Source organism: Oryctolagus cuniculus, chromosome 13 (assembly GCF_964237555.1).
Source record: "Oryctolagus cuniculus chromosome 13, mOryCun1.1, whole genome shotgun sequence".
Taxonomy (NCBI): domain Eukaryota; kingdom Metazoa; phylum Chordata; class Mammalia; order Lagomorpha; family Leporidae; genus Oryctolagus; species Oryctolagus cuniculus.
In genome coordinates this window covers 90,603,528-90,619,494 of record NC_091444.1, presented here as the reverse complement: position 1 = coordinate 90,619,494, position 15,967 = coordinate 90,603,528, and the positions used below count along the sequence as shown (strand labels likewise).

The window sequence follows — 15,967 nt, the reverse complement described above, 5'->3', positions numbered from 1 at the left end:
CTTCCTCTTTCATTCTGCCATCTCCATCATTTTAGACATTAGGTACACCTCTTGATATGCAAAAAGCAACCAACCTATAGGGCTCAAGTGAGACAAAGTAAATTGTTAAAAGATTTATTTGAAAAGCAGAGTTACAGAGAGAAGAAGAGACAGAGATCTTCCATCCACTGGTTCACTTCCCAAATGACTGCAATGGCCAGGGCTAGGCCAAGTTGAAACCAGAAGCCTGTAACTCCATCTGGGTCTTCTGCACAGGTGGCAGTGGACCAAGCCTTCTATGCTATCTTCTGCTGCCTTCCTGGGCACATTAGCAGGGAGCTCTGTCAGAAGTGTGGCAGCTGGAACAAGAACCAGTGCCCATTTGGGATGCTGGTGTCGCAAGCAGTGGCTCAACCTGCCGTGCCACAACGCCACCCTGAGACAAATCAAATCCATCAGCTTCCCTCCCCTTTCCTGGAACAGAGCAAAGTCATTCATTTTAGTGAGCTGTCTGGCCCATGTTGCCTGCATTTTATTTTACTTTATTTTATCTCAGGACTGTGGTTATGAGGGGAGAAAGGAAAAGAGGATTGATATTTTAAACTCAACACAACCTTCCTTGCTGTTCACATTCATCTTCTGGGGTTTTGGAATGTGAAGCAGAAATTCTCTCTGCACTGAAACATACAGAAGCCAGAGTCCCAGGGCAAACCTGGCTCTCTCTCCATCCTCCCAAGGAAGAATAGTCCAGCTGACTTTTTCACCCAGTTCCCAAATTTGGAGGTCCAGAAATCTGGGATTCAGTCCCAGCACCATATGGCCCTCCCTCGGCCTCACTCAATCCCTCTACACTGAAAGGGATGGGCAACACTGAGATTCTGCCTTCCTTCTCCCAGCCCAGGGGATTTCATTAGGTGAGCACCGTGGAAAGACCCCTCCAGACAGCCATAATGCTATAAAATATTTTTAAAAGATGTATTTACTTATTTATTTGAAAGGCAGAGTTACAGAGAGGCAGAGGCAGAGAGAGAGAGAGAGAGAGCGAGGTCTTCCATTTGCTTGTTCACTCCCCAGATGGCCTCAACTGCTGGAGCTGAGCCGATCCGAAGCCAGGAGCCAGGAATTTCCTCAGGTCTCTCACATGGGTGCAGGGGCTCAAGGACTTGGGCCATCTTCTGCTGCTTTCCAAGGCCATAGCAGAGAGCTGGATCAGAAGTGGAACAGCTGGGACTCGAACTGGCACCCATATGGGATGCCAGCACTGCAGGCTGCAGCTTTTCCCACCATGTCACAGTGCCAGCCCTTATAAAATATTTTTAATGCAACTTGAAACTTTCCAGTTTTGATTGAGTAGGAATGACATTGTAGAATGGTAGAAAATAATTTTAAACCAATAGTTGATCATTTAACAAAGCTTTAAGTTAATAAAGGGACTCAATCAATGTTTACGTAATTAATCTCTTAAAATTTTTTATTTACTATATTTATTTGAACGAAAAAATAATTTGCTCCCCTAAATGCCTACAATAGCCAGGCTGTGCCATTCTGTCAGCAGAAACCCAACTGCTGTCTCCCAGGGTGCACATTGGCAAGAAACTGGAACTAAGAACAGAATCACAACTCAGGTACTTGGTGTGGGTTGCAGATGTCCTTAGAAGCAACATCTTAACTACTATACCAAATGGCCAGATGTCAATAAAGGAAAATGAAAATGGCTTCAAATTATCAGACACACGAGTGAAAATAATGCTTCGAGAGGGCGTGGTGGTATTCTTTTTTTTTTTTTTTTTTTTTTTTTTTTTTTTTTTTTTTTTTTTTTTACAGGCAGAGTGGACAGTGAGAGAGAGAGACAGAGAGAAAGGTCTTCCTTTGCCGTTGGTTCACCCTCCAATGGCCTCCGCGGCCGGCGCGCTGCGGCCAGCACACCGCGCTGATCCGAAGGCAGGAGCCAGGTGCTTCTCCTGGTCTCCCATGCGGGTGCAGGGCCCAAGCACTTGGGCCATCCTCCACTGCACTCCCTGGCCATAGCAGAGAGCTGGCCTGGAAGAGGGGCAACTGGGACAGAATCCGGTGCCCCAACCGGGACTAGAACCCGGTGTGCCAGCACCGCTAGGTGGAGGATTAGCCTAGTGAGCCGCTGCAGCGGCGGTATTCTATTTCTTAACTAAAGCATTCCCCCTCTACTTCTCTTGATATCTTAATAACTATAAAAAGTCGTGAGAAGACAATTTTTGCAAAAATGGCCAAACTATTGTGGGTTTTCTCTTCCATTTTTCTCCCTACTTTTTTTTAAATTTATACACACATGTTTTTCTTCTCCTCCCCAATATCCACTGCGAGACCAAGAAGCCTGTTTCTTTTTCTTTCCGTATCAGTGCTTGTTCCTATGTGTTGTGTAGACTAGCAATCTAGAGCATCACACTGTAGTTTTATCCTACGCTGCTGCTGCAGGGAGCTTTTTAAGAAAACCCTTCTTCTTATTAAAATAACTTAATTGTTCTGTTGTCTAGGTTGGATGGTTTGGTGGGGGACGATATAGCGCATGCTAATCCCTTCTCCATTGCTGTAACAAAGTATCGGAGACTTAGTAACTCATAGAGAAAAGCATTGCTCAGCTCCGGGTTTTGGAGGGGGACAATCCAAACAGCATGGCAGCCGCTCCGGCACGGGTCTCCCTAACTGCCTCACATCCTGGCTGACGGCATCACGGCAGGACAGCATGAAAGACAGAAAATGGGAGGGAGTCCATCTTGCTCTTTAAAAAAAAAAAAAAAGATTTTTTTGATTTATTTATTTAAAAGACAGAGTTACAGAGAAGCAGCGGCAGAGAGAGAGCGAGAAGTCTTCTATCCACTGGTTTAATCCTCAGATGTCCGCAACAGCCAGAGCTGCACCGATCCAAAGCCAGGAGCCAGGAGCTTCTTTCAGGTCTCCCACACTGGTACAGGGGCCCAAGGACTTGGGGCATCTTCTACTACTTTCCCAGGCCATAGCAGACAGCTGGATCAGAAGTGGAGCAGCTGGACTCAAACCAGCACCCATATGGGGTGCCGGCACTGCAAGCAGAGGCTTTACCCACAAAGCCACAGCACTGGCCCCCATCTTGCTCTTTTTAACAACCCTCTTGTGATAATTACAATTCCTTTCAAAGGCAGGATCCCCAATGACCCAGCTACCTTGCACTATGCTTCACCTCCTGAGGATCTCACACCCTCCCCACATTGCCACTTTGAGGGCCAAACTTCAAACACATGAATCCCTGGGGGGAACACACCCGTCACGTCTAACACGCTGAAAGAGATGGCAAAAATCCCGACTCTGGGCATCGAGTTTTGATTCTACCCCTAGCTGAGCAAACCAATGTCTCTGAATCACCACCTTCTAACCTATAAAACTTGGGAAGCAACAGCACATGTTCAGGTTTTGTGAGGGCTGGATAGGCATGAAAAATGCTTAGGACATCCTGAGTTTCATCAGTGTGGCTATAATACAAAGGTTCATATCACCTGGAAGATGACTGGCGGGGGAGTCTGTTTCGATCCCCTAATTGCACTGAGCAGTCTTCTCTCCTGTGTCACAGCAAGTTTGCTTGTAGCTCCAGCCAGAAATCTGCCCTCAGGCACATTCTTTCTATCATATTTTGCACGTCCCTAAGGACACTTGCACGTCCCTTTTCAGGCATTTATTTTACAAGTATCTCCTTCTTACAGATTGCAACCTCCTTCGTACCCAGGGTATGCTCTGATCATGTTTGCCCACAATTGCGCACATGCAGTTATGCTAAGTTCATGAGTTAGATTCCTACACTCAATAACACAGTTAAAATCATACACTTGCCCCTCTGCAATCAAATTCCTATCATTATTTCAGTGGACAGAAGCTGCAGTTACTTTCTAATATAGTCATCAAGAATACACACAACAGAGAAAACAGGACTCCTGGTACAGTAAACTCTCACTCCTTCTCTTAGGTAGATTGGTATGGCACTTGGGTATTCACCCATTCGTTCCAAATCTTACACTATTATTGCAAACCCAGGAATGAATTTTGACAACTATTGGAATACTATATAAAAACACCTTTCTCCCCCTGTTTGTAGGATTGTGGGATCTTTCATGCCCTCAATTGGAAGGACTTAGAAAAGAGAGAGCTGTAGTTTCTGGAAGGGAGTCAGGCAATCCCATCATTGCAGAACTGTTGGCCGGGGTGATTATGGTTGTTAGGAAATGATTACGTGGTCAGTTCTTATCTTTGGGGTGGCTGAAAATTAGGGGAGGTCAAGGTTTTGCAACAGCTTTCTAAAGCATTCTTATCATCTGCAAGGACTTGGGCAGCTGGGGTATGTTTGGCCTGGGGAGTTTCTGTGACGTGTGTTTGAGGGGCAAAGCTGGAGGCACACCAGTTGCTTCCACGGCCTGGGAAGGAACTGCTGCTATCGGAGGAGTCAGAGAGATAGGAGGGAAAACTGGGAGTGTTTCAGCAGCTCTGGAGGGAACAGCAAAGGCCTTTCTCACCAAGGGGAATGGTGGAGGTGCAGCAGCTGGGAAGACCCAGAGCAGGGGGCCTGACAGGGGACAGTAAGCCAACACTGAGGGAAGTACGGCCAACACCAGCTGGACGTGCATAGCATCTGGTTTACGCATTAGCAGTGAGCCTGGCCTTTCCCAGCAATGTACCTGCCAGCCCGCCAAGGGCCCTTCCCGGGGCTTTCATTTTCCTCCTCCTGGAACTTATGCATGTAATTTGCCATTTGTCTCTTTTGTAATAATCCTGCAGAACCAGTTCGGTTGGTTAAAAATTATTAAAACTCTTATAGCAAGCACTCATGGAAGATGATATCCCGATTAAAAATAAACAGTAGAAATGTAAATAATATACAGTAATACTTTGTGATATGTGTTCCTGGAAAAGTTTTGTATCAAAAAGATTTTGGTCCCTCAAATCACATTCAAATTTTTATGATAAGAGTGCTATTTAATTCAAAAAGTGTACAGCAGGTAATTATCACTGTTCTCTGCTAAAGCAAATAGTTCTTTGGAATGCAAATAGAAATCAGTCCTATTGAGTATGATTTGTAAGTTAGAGTATTTTAATCATTATAATTTTGAAATATTAATATAATTCATAAAAGGGAATAAATCGAATATATGATATAATTAATTATTAAGAGGATACTTCAAAAAGTTCATGGAAATGGAACTAAAACATGTTTATTCTGAGGCAAAAAAATAAAATCCATGTATGGTTTTTTTCATAATATCCTTTTTCCATGAACTTTTAAGTTTTATTTATTTATTTGAATGTCAGTTTATTTGAATGTCAGAGAGACAGAGAAAGGTCCTCCATCCTCTTGTTCACTCCCCAAATGGCCACAATGACTAGGGCTGAGCCAAATGGAAGCCAGGAACCTGGGGCTTCATCGGGGTTTCCCACATGAGTGGCAGGGGCCCAAGCACTTGGGCCATCTTCCACAGCTTTTCCCAGGCCATTAGCAGGGAGCTGCATCATAAGTGGAGCAGCTGGGATAGGAGCCAGCGCCCACATGGGATGCCAGCATCACAGGAAACAGCTTTCCCCACTCCACCACAATGCCAGGCCCTTGTTCATTTTCTTGACTAAACAAGATAACAGAAATTCCATAGCTAACTCACCTATTTTCTTGTCTTGAACATCTAGATCATTTCTGGCATTAACCTCTATAAAACTGCAGCTACATGGCATTTTTATATACACAGAAATGCATGTGCTCATTCATGGAAATACATGTGTAAAGTGTGAGTCCCAGGTGCATAGTTACAAGATGCAAGCAGGCTAAATCCCTGAGCTACCATTAGGAAGGGAGCTGCCTTGGAAAGTCAATAAATCTGCTATGGATCTTGCATGATCAAAAAATTAACTCCTGGGGCTGGCGCAGTGGTGCAGTAGGTTAATACTCTCCCGGCAGTGCCAGCATCCCATATGGGCACTGGTTTGAGTCCTGGCTGCTCCTCTTTCAACCCAGCTCTTAGCTTATGGCCTGGGAAAGCAGTGGAAGAAGGCCCAAGTGCTTGGGTCCATGTACACACATGGGAGACCCAGAAGAAGCTCCTGGCTCCTGGCTTTGGACCGGCGCATCTCCGGCTGTTGTGGCCATTTGGGGAGTGAATCAATGGGTAGAGGCCTTTTTCTCTCTCTCTCTCTCTCTGCCTCTCACTGTCTGTAACTCTACCTCTCATATAGATAAATAAAAATCTTTACAAAAAGATTAACTCCTATATCCCTAAACACTAATATTTTTATTTGCTACTGCAGCACAGTGTAGCCTAATAATAAAAATAAAATAATAATAATAAATAAACATTATTTTCAGAAATATTTTTGTAACTGGGGCCAGTTTTGTGGTATAGTAGGTAAAGCCACCACTTATGACATGGGCATTCCAATATGGATGCCCATTCGTGTCCTGGCTGCTCCTCTTCTGATCCAGCTCCCTGCTAATGGCCTGGGAAAAGCAACAGAAGATGGTTCAAGTGCTTGGGCCCCTGCCATCCACATGAGAGACCAGGATGAAGCTTCCGGCTCCTGGCTTTGTCCTGGCCCAGTCCCAGCTGCTGTGGCCATCTGGTGAGTGAACCAGAAGATAGAAGGTTGGTCTCTCTCTCTCTCTCTCTCTCCCCTCCTCCCTCCCTCTTTCTGCAACTTTTTCAAATAAATAGAGTAAATATTTTAAAAAAATTTACTATCAAAATTAATTATTGTTTTGCACCTCTTAAAATTCCATGTTACTGGGGCTAGTGTTGTGGCATAGTGCCTGTGATGCCAGCATCCTATACGGGCACCGGTTCAAGTCCTGGCTGCTCCACTTCTGATCCAGCTCCCTGCAGAAGATGGCCCAAGTGCTTGGGCCCCTGCACCCTTGTGGAAGACCCAGAAGAAGCTCCTGGCTCCTGGCTTTGGATTGGCACAACTCTGGCCATTGTGGCCAATTGGCAAGTGAACCAGCAGATAGAAGACATGCATTCTCTCTCTCTCTCTCTCTCTCTCTCTCCCCTCTGTGTGTAACTCTGACTTTCCAATAAATAAATAAATCTTTTTAAAAAAGATATATTAGGGTAGTTTTTGCCATGTTAGTAAGAAGCTATAAATTCTTGGGGTGGGCATTTGACCACCAGTTGGGACAACTGCATCCCATATTGGACAGATTTGAGTTCTGGCTCCATTCTTGATTGCAGTTTCCTGCTAGAGCACAGCCTGGGAGGTAGCAGGTAGTGGTCTGGGTGGTTGAGTCCCTGTCACCCTCATGGGAGACCTGGATTGAGTTCCCAGCTTGCAGTGGAGCATTTTTGCAGTGGGCTCTCTCTCTCTCTCTCTCTCTGCCTCTCAAACTAATTAATTTTTGTTTGTTTTTTGTGTGTGTGTGTGTTTTTTTTTTTTTTTTGACAGGCAGAGTGGACAGTGAGAGAGAGAGACAGAGAGACAGAGAGAAAGGTCTTCCTTTTGCCGTTGGTTCGCCCTCCGATGGCGTGCTGTAGCCGGCGCATCACACTGATCCAAAGCCAGGAGCCAGGTGCTTCTCCTGGTCTCCCATGCGGGTGCAGGGCCCAAGGACTTGGGCCATCCTCCACTGCACTCCCTGGCCACAGCAGAGAGGTGGACTGGAAGAGGGGCAACCAGGACAGAATCCGGCGCCCCGACCTGGACTAGAACCTGGTGTGCCGGCGCCGCAGGCGGAGGATTAGCCTATTGAGCCGCGGCGTCGGCCTAAATTCATTAATTTTTTTAAAAATTTAAAAATCCTAGAAAATGTACTAGTACTGTGCAGGGGGGTATATCCTTTGGTAAAGTGGTGATTCTGCCTCTTAGGAGATAATGGCCAGTGTAGGAGGCACACTCAGTAGGTTCAGGAGATAAGTGCTGTGATAGGAGCAAGGACAAGGACACCAAGATAAGAGGTCAGGGCACGTGTCTGGAGGAGATGAGACTGTGTGATAATTATCAACAAGTCAGAGGAGTGAGCAGGAAAGGGGCGCAAACCTGTTCAGTTTCAGAAAGCGGACGAGAAGGGAGCTCGTGACGGGTCTCTTGGGCTGCAGTGAGTCACGGGGTAGATGGCTGGAAGGCCTAAAGGAAATGCCAGGGCTGGAGACCGCTGGCTGGAGAGTCCTGTAGGGACCAGATTTTAAGAATGCAAAGTTCAAGGGCTGGCGCTATGGCGGCCAGCCTAAAGCACCGGCATCCCATACGGTGCCAGTAATAGTCCCGGCTGCTCCACTTCCAGTTCAGCTCCCTGGTAATGGCCTGGGAAAGCAGCAGAAGATAGTCCAAGTGCTTGGGCCTCTGTCACCCCCATGCGAGAGCTGGATGAAGCTGCTGGCTCCTGGCTTCGGCTTGGCCTAACCTTTGCCATTGCAACCATCCAATGAATGGAAGATCAATCAATCTCTCTCTCTCTCTCTTGCTCTCTCTCCAACTCTTACAAATAAATATTTTTTTAAAAAAATAGAAAATGGTCTCTTTTACTTTAGCCTTCGATAATATTTATTGATCAATTTTTTGCCTGACATTCCAAATATATAGGATATAGGGAAAAAACATGTTCCTAGGGTATAGGAACAAATACATTAAGTTCCTGATCTTAGGGAAACTTGTAAGGGGAGATAGACAGTACACAAATCAAAGATAGGATTTGGGCCATGTACCTTGGGGGATGCCTGGCAGTCCCTTGCCTCTGGCAGCATTCTGTCATGCCAGGCTTTCAAACTCTGACCCAACCCTGAACTCTGGGGCATGAGGTCTTTCCTATGTTGTCTGCAGAAGATTCTTACCCACAGCGGGAGAGTTAGTTCTGGGCATTTTCGATAAGGCTACATACAGGGAGTTAATTGAGTCTAGAAAGAAGGGCCAAAGTGAGTGTGCATGAGACAATATTGGACACAAAAGACATAAAAGCCAGAGAAGGAGGTTTTGTGATACAAAGAGCTGACTGCTGGCTAGATATTGGGGCAAAGCCAAGTTCATAGACCCATATCACATTGTGGGGATTGCTTTAAGAAAAAGAACACAAAAGAAAGACCAGTAAAGTAGGTACAAAAATATATGCTAAAAAAGGAGAAATGCATTACAGTAAGTTGCCAATTTTAAAAGGCAAACAAACACCATAAACTTAAAGTCCAGAAGGAAACATAATACTTTAATGGACTGCTTGGCACATCCGTATATTACTATTTTTCCCATGCTTTTTAAGCTGCCTACCCTTGGAACACTACCTTGGTTTTCCAATGCGTTATCTATAGGAAGAAAAGACAGTTATGTCACACACAGGTGAATTTGTTCTTTGTTTTTTTTTTTTTTAATAGGTTTGCGCCCTTCTAAACAAAGGAATTCAGAACAATTCTATTTCTTGTGACTCCCTGCAAAAACGCATGGTGCATGTACAACTATGCCTGCAAATACAACTATGAAAGCATCTGCTACATTCAGAGTGTATTTCTGACAGCAGAGAACCTGTCCAGGTGTAGCTGACTGGCCAAACCCTCTTTAACAGTGATATGTGTTTTATAGTGGGAGGATGTCACGTGAGCTTCCGGCTCTGTTACTCTTTACCACTGGAACCTTTCTAGTACAGGACACCCGTGTGACTCCCACAAAAGGTAGCAGGTGTGTCCATGGCAGCCATTGCTATGCCTGGATGGTTAGCAACAACACAACACAGAACTATAAACCACAAAACTCATCCCTGCAAGATCAGGGCTTGAGAAAGGCAAGCCAGACGGTTGACGCTCAAAACCTTAAGGGGATTCGGGTTCATGAAGGTGAAGTATTAGCACATACCTGACCTTCAGCTTTAGGCGTCCCTTGGGGCCAGCACTGTGGCGTAACTGGTTAAACCTCCACCTGTGACGCAGGCATCCCATATAGGCACAGTTTCTTTTCATTTCCTTTTTTTTTTTTTTTTTAAGATTTATTTTACTTATTTGAAAGACAGAGAGATGTAGAGCCAGAATGAGAAGTCTTCCATTCACTGGTTCACTCCCCAAACGTCCACAACGGCCAGAGCTGAGCTAATCCAAAGCCAGGATCCAGGAGCTTCTTCTGGGTCTCCCACTCAGGGTGCAGGGACTCAAGGACTTGAGCCATCTTTTACTGCTTTCCCAGGCCATAGCAGAGAGCTGGATTGGAAGTGGAGCACCTGGTACTCGAACCAGCACTCACATGGGATGATGGTGCTGTAGGCGGCGGTTTTAACCCACTGCTCCACTTCCCGACCAGCTCCCTGCTAAAGCACATGGGAAAACAGCAGAGGCCAAGTTTTTGGGCCCCTGAACCCATGTGGCAGACCTGGAAGAAGTTCAGGGATTCTGGCTTCAGCCTGGCCCAGCTATTATAGCCATTTGGGGAGTGAACCAGCAGATAGAAGATCTGTCTCTCCCTTTCTCTCTCTAACTCTGGCTTTCAAGTATATTTAAAAAAGAAAAGAAAAGAAAAATCAAAGTTAGGCTCCACTTAAATTCTGCCCCCTAAAGACCTCCCTTATCCTAGCTAAGGATCCCATTAATCCCAAAAGAAATGGTTCCCCCAACTTCACTTTGGTTGGCTTGCTCCCCAGAACGTTCATGGCTGCTTTAAAGAGGCTCAGTATGGGGAGAAGATAAAGAAAAAAAAAAGGTGCAGTTAAGTGGTAATAGTTAACATAGATACAGCGTGTGCTCATAGCCTAGTCGCCTAGGGCCTTAGAAGGCACCCTTTTCAAGTGAGGGGTCCTCGGTCCAAGCTTCTGGCCTCTTGATTAACCCTTCTCTGCATTCTGACCACGGCCATACTTCCAAGTCTGAGCTGAGCACAAGGGCTTCTTTTCACCTTTAGGACATGGGTTAGGAGCTCTTGAAATAGAGCTGGACTCTGAGTTTCTACTCTGGCCCTGGTGCTCGTAAGCTTATGGCACTCAAAACACATTACTTACATTACTTACAAGCTCAGGTTTTCTCATCTGTGAAATGGGCACAAGTCATGTTAAGATAAAAGGAATTGGCCAGCGCCGGGGCTCACTAGGCTAATCCTCCTCCTGCGGCGCCAGCACCCCAGATTCTAGTCCCGGTTGGGGTTCCGGTTCTGTCCTGGTTGCTCCTCTTCCAGTACAGCTCTCTGCTGTGGCCCAGGAGGGCAGTGAAGGATGGTCCAAGTGCTTGGGCCCTGCACCGGCATGGGAGACCAGGAGGAAGCACCTGGCTCCTGGCTTCTGATTGGCGCAGTGCGCCAGCCACAATGCTCCCACTGCAGCAGCCACGTGGCCGGGGGGGGGGGGGGGGGGTGTGAACCAACAGAAAAAGGAAGACCTGTCTCTCTCTCTCTCTCTCTCTCTCTCTCTCTCTCACTGTCCACTCTGCCTGTCAAAAAAAATTTTTTTTAAAAAGATAAAAGGAATTAACAAATGCAGAGTGCTGGTTCATAGAGCGACTCCATATCTGATAGCTATTAGTAGGATAGTACTCGTGTTGCTGGTATATGTCTCTTCACACACCACAGTATAAACCCCAAGGAGCAGGCCCAGAAGAGATGGCTCTATTCTTTAAATGGGCCTGCAGGTGGGAAGAAAACAGAAGAAAGAGGCAAGGATAAACGGACTGTATTTTCAGGTAACACTCACGTCGCCAAATAACATTTAAGCAATGGGAGCCATAAAGAAACACCTTGGGCCATAACCGCAGGAAGGCGCGTGACAGACCCAAAGCGGGGAAAAATCTAAATAGCAGGAACAACAGGGCCGGCGTCCTTGTGCTCCTAGATGAGAATAAATGATTTGAAAAGAAAACTCCCAGCAGCACGGAACAGGGGAGTGAGGGCGTGGAAGAAACTCAGGTTTCGGAACCGTCTCGGCCAGGCAAGGCCAAGGCCCCAGTCCCCGGGAGCTTGGGAACAAGCTGCCCACGCCGGCCCGGGTGCTGCGGGCGCTGCGCCCCCCGGGGGGCGGGTGCTCGCGGCTCCCACCGAGCGAACGCTCGGGATCCGCCGCGGAGCCGCCCAGCAACGCGGGTGCAAGGACGCGGAGCGCAGGCTGGCGGCGCTGTGGCCTCGGCGCGGGGACGGAGGGGCCCCGCCGGACCCGCCTCTTTCCCCTCCCCTGCCGCCCGCCCCCCAACGCGTCGTGTCGCCGGGAAGCCGGGCGGAGGCAGAACGATCGGGCAGCACGGCGCTCGGGCCGCAGTCCTCCCAGCACGCGGGGCAGAGCCAGCTGGCGCCCCCGGGAGCGCGGAGCGGCGACCCTCCCGCCGCCTTTGTCCGCGCGAGCCGCGCGGCCGGAGCAGGAACGCGCTCCCGCCGCTGTCGGTGACAGCTCCACCCTCCCTCCCTCCACCCTCCGGGGCGGAGGGGCGGTCGGGCCGGGCCCTGATCGCCCGCGCCTGCAGGTCTGCGCGCGAGGACCGATGCCCCCGCAGCAGGGGGACCCCGCGTTCTCCGGCCGCTGCGAGGCGCCGCCCGTGCCGCCTCGCCGGGAGCGCGGAGGACGAGGGGCGCGCGGGCCCGGGGCGCCGGGGGGCCGGGGGCGCGCGGGCGGCGCGGAGGGGCGCGGCGTCAAGTGCGTGCTGGTCGGCGACGGCGCGGTGGGCAAGACCAGCTTGGTGGTGAGCTACACCACCAACGGCTACCCCACCGAGTACATCCCCACCGCCTTCGACAACTTCTCGGGTGAGCCACGGCGCGCGGGGCGGGCGGGGGCGGGGGGAGCGTGGGAGGGGGGAGCCCGCAAGTGCGGGGCGCAGGCTGGGGACTCCGAGCCAGCTGGAGTTGGCCGCGGAGGGACGAGGAGCCCCGAAACCGGGGCTTGGGGAGGCGCAGGCAGGCGGGGCAGGGAGTCGGAGTCGGTGCCTGAAGAGATCGCTCAGTTCAGTAACCCGGGGACGGACCGAGTGGAACAGGTGGAGTTCAGGTGCTAGTCTGCCACGCAGAGGAGTTGCGTCAGGTCGACGTTGCTGACGCCACTGTCCCATGTCTTGGGCAAGGTGACGCACAGGTGCCTCTGCCTTTTTACCTGGGGCTGCGTCCCTCGCTGGGGGCTCAGCTGCACGCGGGGGGGCCGCATCTCCAGGCTTTAAAGGGCCGCCCTGGTGGCCCTGGAGGCGGCTGAGATTTGCGCTAACCCTGGGGCGTGAACAGCCTTTCTCTTCCCAGCCGGTTGGCTGTTCCAGCTGGCTGGTAACTTCAGGAGCTCTCTTCAAGCTACTGAAGACCCCTGGGTACGGGCTGCCCCGTCGTTTGGTGTGGGTGATTGAACGCTAAACCATCCCCTTGATGTTGGTTTTTCAGATCTTCTTGAATTCTAAAAAAAAAAAAAAAAAAAAAAAAGTTAAAAATGACAGAAGCCAGTGGGGGGGGGCACTGTCTTAAAAATATACCCCCGTTCACCCACCCCAAGTTCCTGATGGGCAGGTCCTGGTGCCTCCCTTCTTCAAGATACCCTAGATAAAAGGGCACCACACTAGTGGGCCCTGTCTCTTCTTCCTCCCCCTCCCCCAGCCTACTCGGATAAACATTTCTAAACTGTTGGGAAGTTGTTGTAGAAAGAGCCCGAACTGAGCACCGCTTTCCCATGGAGATCTCCATGCCTGGGCCAGACGCAGGCCCCCTCCTCCCACCCCAAATACCCTGATCCTGGTCAAAAGGTGGGCACCGGGCGGCTTGCTTTCCTTCCCTTTCTTAATCCTCTCTTTGAACTGACAGAGAGAGATAAGAACGTCCTCTCCCATAAACGGGACCATGCGGGCAGCCCTGGTGTTTGCACAAGTTCTCAGAAAGACCTAGGATTGGATGGTAAACTCTGAAAGTGAGGAGCATTTCTCAAGGAGGGGCGGGAAAAAAAAAGACACAATTGTTTGTGAGGTTTTCTATTTATCTAAAACTGCAAGGTTGGTTCCCCTTTACCAGCCTACCACCCCTCACCTCCCCCCTCCCCGTGTTGTTTTTTGGCCCTTTGAAACAAGTGTGACAGGAAAATAAATCTTCCAGGGCTGGGAGAAAAGCACAGGCCCTTCTTGGGGCACCATCAAAGGGCTCTGGGCTTTGCTGCCTCATGCATGGCCATAGAGTACATTGCCAGCCATGGAGGGTTTGTGGACAGAAATGCCTCCTCCATGGGGGCCTCCTGGATTTAGGCAGGTCTTTAAGCCTTTAGAGGACCCCCCACCCACCCAGCAGGCACTGAGGCACTTGGGGCAGAACAGTAGTGGGGGCTCGAGCTATTGGTCTTGTGAAAGTGGTTAGAGAGGCACACCTCCTGATGGTCATTTTGGTCTTGTTTTGAAGCCGTGGTGTCCGTGGACGGGCGGCCCGTGAGACTCCAGCTTTGTGACACCGCCGGTCAGGTCAGTATCGTGTTACCCCGCGGTGCTGGGAAAGGAAACAGCCTGTTAAAGGTTTCCAAAGGACCTTTGACGTGTCTCCAGAAGATTCTCTCAGTAACTGGGTCACTCCTCCGGACCCGCCCCTGCTGCTGGCCCTCTCGCAGGGCTGGGCAGCACAGGACAGTCTTGGAACCGGCACAGCAGGGTCTGGTCAAGCCTCGGATGGCCAGGGAAAGGAGGAGGCGGGGTCTCAAGAAGGGGGTCCCCTTTAGCGGGAGTTCGCAACACAGCTCGCTGTGTGGTTTTCACTGAGAAAACATCAGTTAGCTGTTGTAATCCTTGCTCAAAGTAAATGGGTGATGTCATCATCAGGCTCATCGAGCTGGTATTTTAAGAAATTTGCTCAGGAAAGAGATGGGGCTTTTGTCAGTAATGTGAATATTTCCTTCTCTGACTGCCTGGGACCAACCCCAGCCGCTGAAGCAGAGGCAGAGAGCATTCTCAGCTGCAGGATTGAACGGACCGCCGCTCCCTCACTCTAGATCCTGAACAGTCATTCCTGGCTCGCGGACTGGGTGCTTTGGAGCAGCAGCCCAGCAGTGATGGAGCGGGCATGGGTGTGGGATTCCTCTGTGGTGGAACTGTCTCCACCTGTCCCCCCTTGGTGGGTGCTGTGTCACTGAGGTCAGACTGTGCCTTGTGAGCGCTGTGCAGAGTGACAGATGACACCCGTGTTGTCTCCCCTGTATTCTCTCGAGTTCAACAAGGTGTTGGGGAATCCTGTGCAGGCAGGGCAAAGTGCTGACAAAGGCAACCTGCCAAAGGTCAGGGGTCCTGATTTTTTTCCTAAGATTATTTATTTATTTATTTATCAACTGATTTCAGAGGCAGAGTTACAGAGGAAGGGAAAGACAGAGAGAGAGGTCTTCCATCCGCTGGTTCACTCACCAGATGGCCACAATGGCCCAGATCTGAAGCCAGGAGCCAGGAGCTTCTTCCAGGTCTCCCACGTGGGTGCAGGGGCCCAAGTGCTTGGGCCATCTTCTACTGCTTTCGCAGGCCATGAGCAGAGAATTGGATCGGAAGTGGAGCAGCTGAGACTCGAACCAGTGCCCATATGGGATGTAGACCCCTCAGGCAGAGGCTTAGTCTACTCTGCCACAGCATTGGCCCCAAATGTGGGCATTAAAATGTGGGCAGGATCGGCGCTGCAGCTCACTAGGCTAATCCTCCGCCTTGCGGCGCTGGCACACTGGGTTCTAGTCCCGGTCGGGGCGCCGGATTCTGTCCCAGTTGCCCCTCTTCCAGGCCAGCTCTCTGCTATGGCCTGGGAGTGCAGTGGAGGATGGCCCAAGTGCTTGGGCCCTGCACCCCATGGGAAACCAGGAGAAGCACCTGGCTCCTGGCTTCGGATCAGCGCGATGCGCCGGCCATAGCGCGCCGGCCGCGGCGGCCATTGGAGGGTGAACCAACGGCAAAAAGGAAGACCTTTCTCTCTGTCTCTCTCTCTCACTGTCCACTTTGCCTGTCAAAAAAAAAAAAAAAAAAAATGTGGGCAGAGGGGGCCGGCACCGTGACGTAGTAGTAGGCTGAGCCCCTGCAGCCCAGCACACCTCTCTGCCAGGGGACGTCACCCAGAGGTCACTGCCCCATCTCGGGGCTCCCTCACAAGT

General features: G+C 49.8%; 1 protein-coding gene across 1 annotated transcript in view; it reads left to right on the top strand.

The window, feature by feature from the left end:
• The first annotated feature begins 12,093 nt into the window (after positions 1-12,093).
• The window catches only part of RHOU (ras homolog family member U), a 12,454-nt gene continuing 8,580 nt past the window's right edge, over positions 12,094-15,967 (top strand). The window contains exons 1-2 of the mRNA XM_008251049.3: positions 12,094-12,642; positions 14,257-14,315. Of these exons, the coding sequence (XP_008249271.1) occupies positions 12,381-12,642; positions 14,257-14,315 (321 nt within the window). The 5' untranslated portion in view covers positions 12,094-12,380. The remainder of the gene's footprint in view (positions 12,643-14,256; positions 14,316-15,967) is intronic.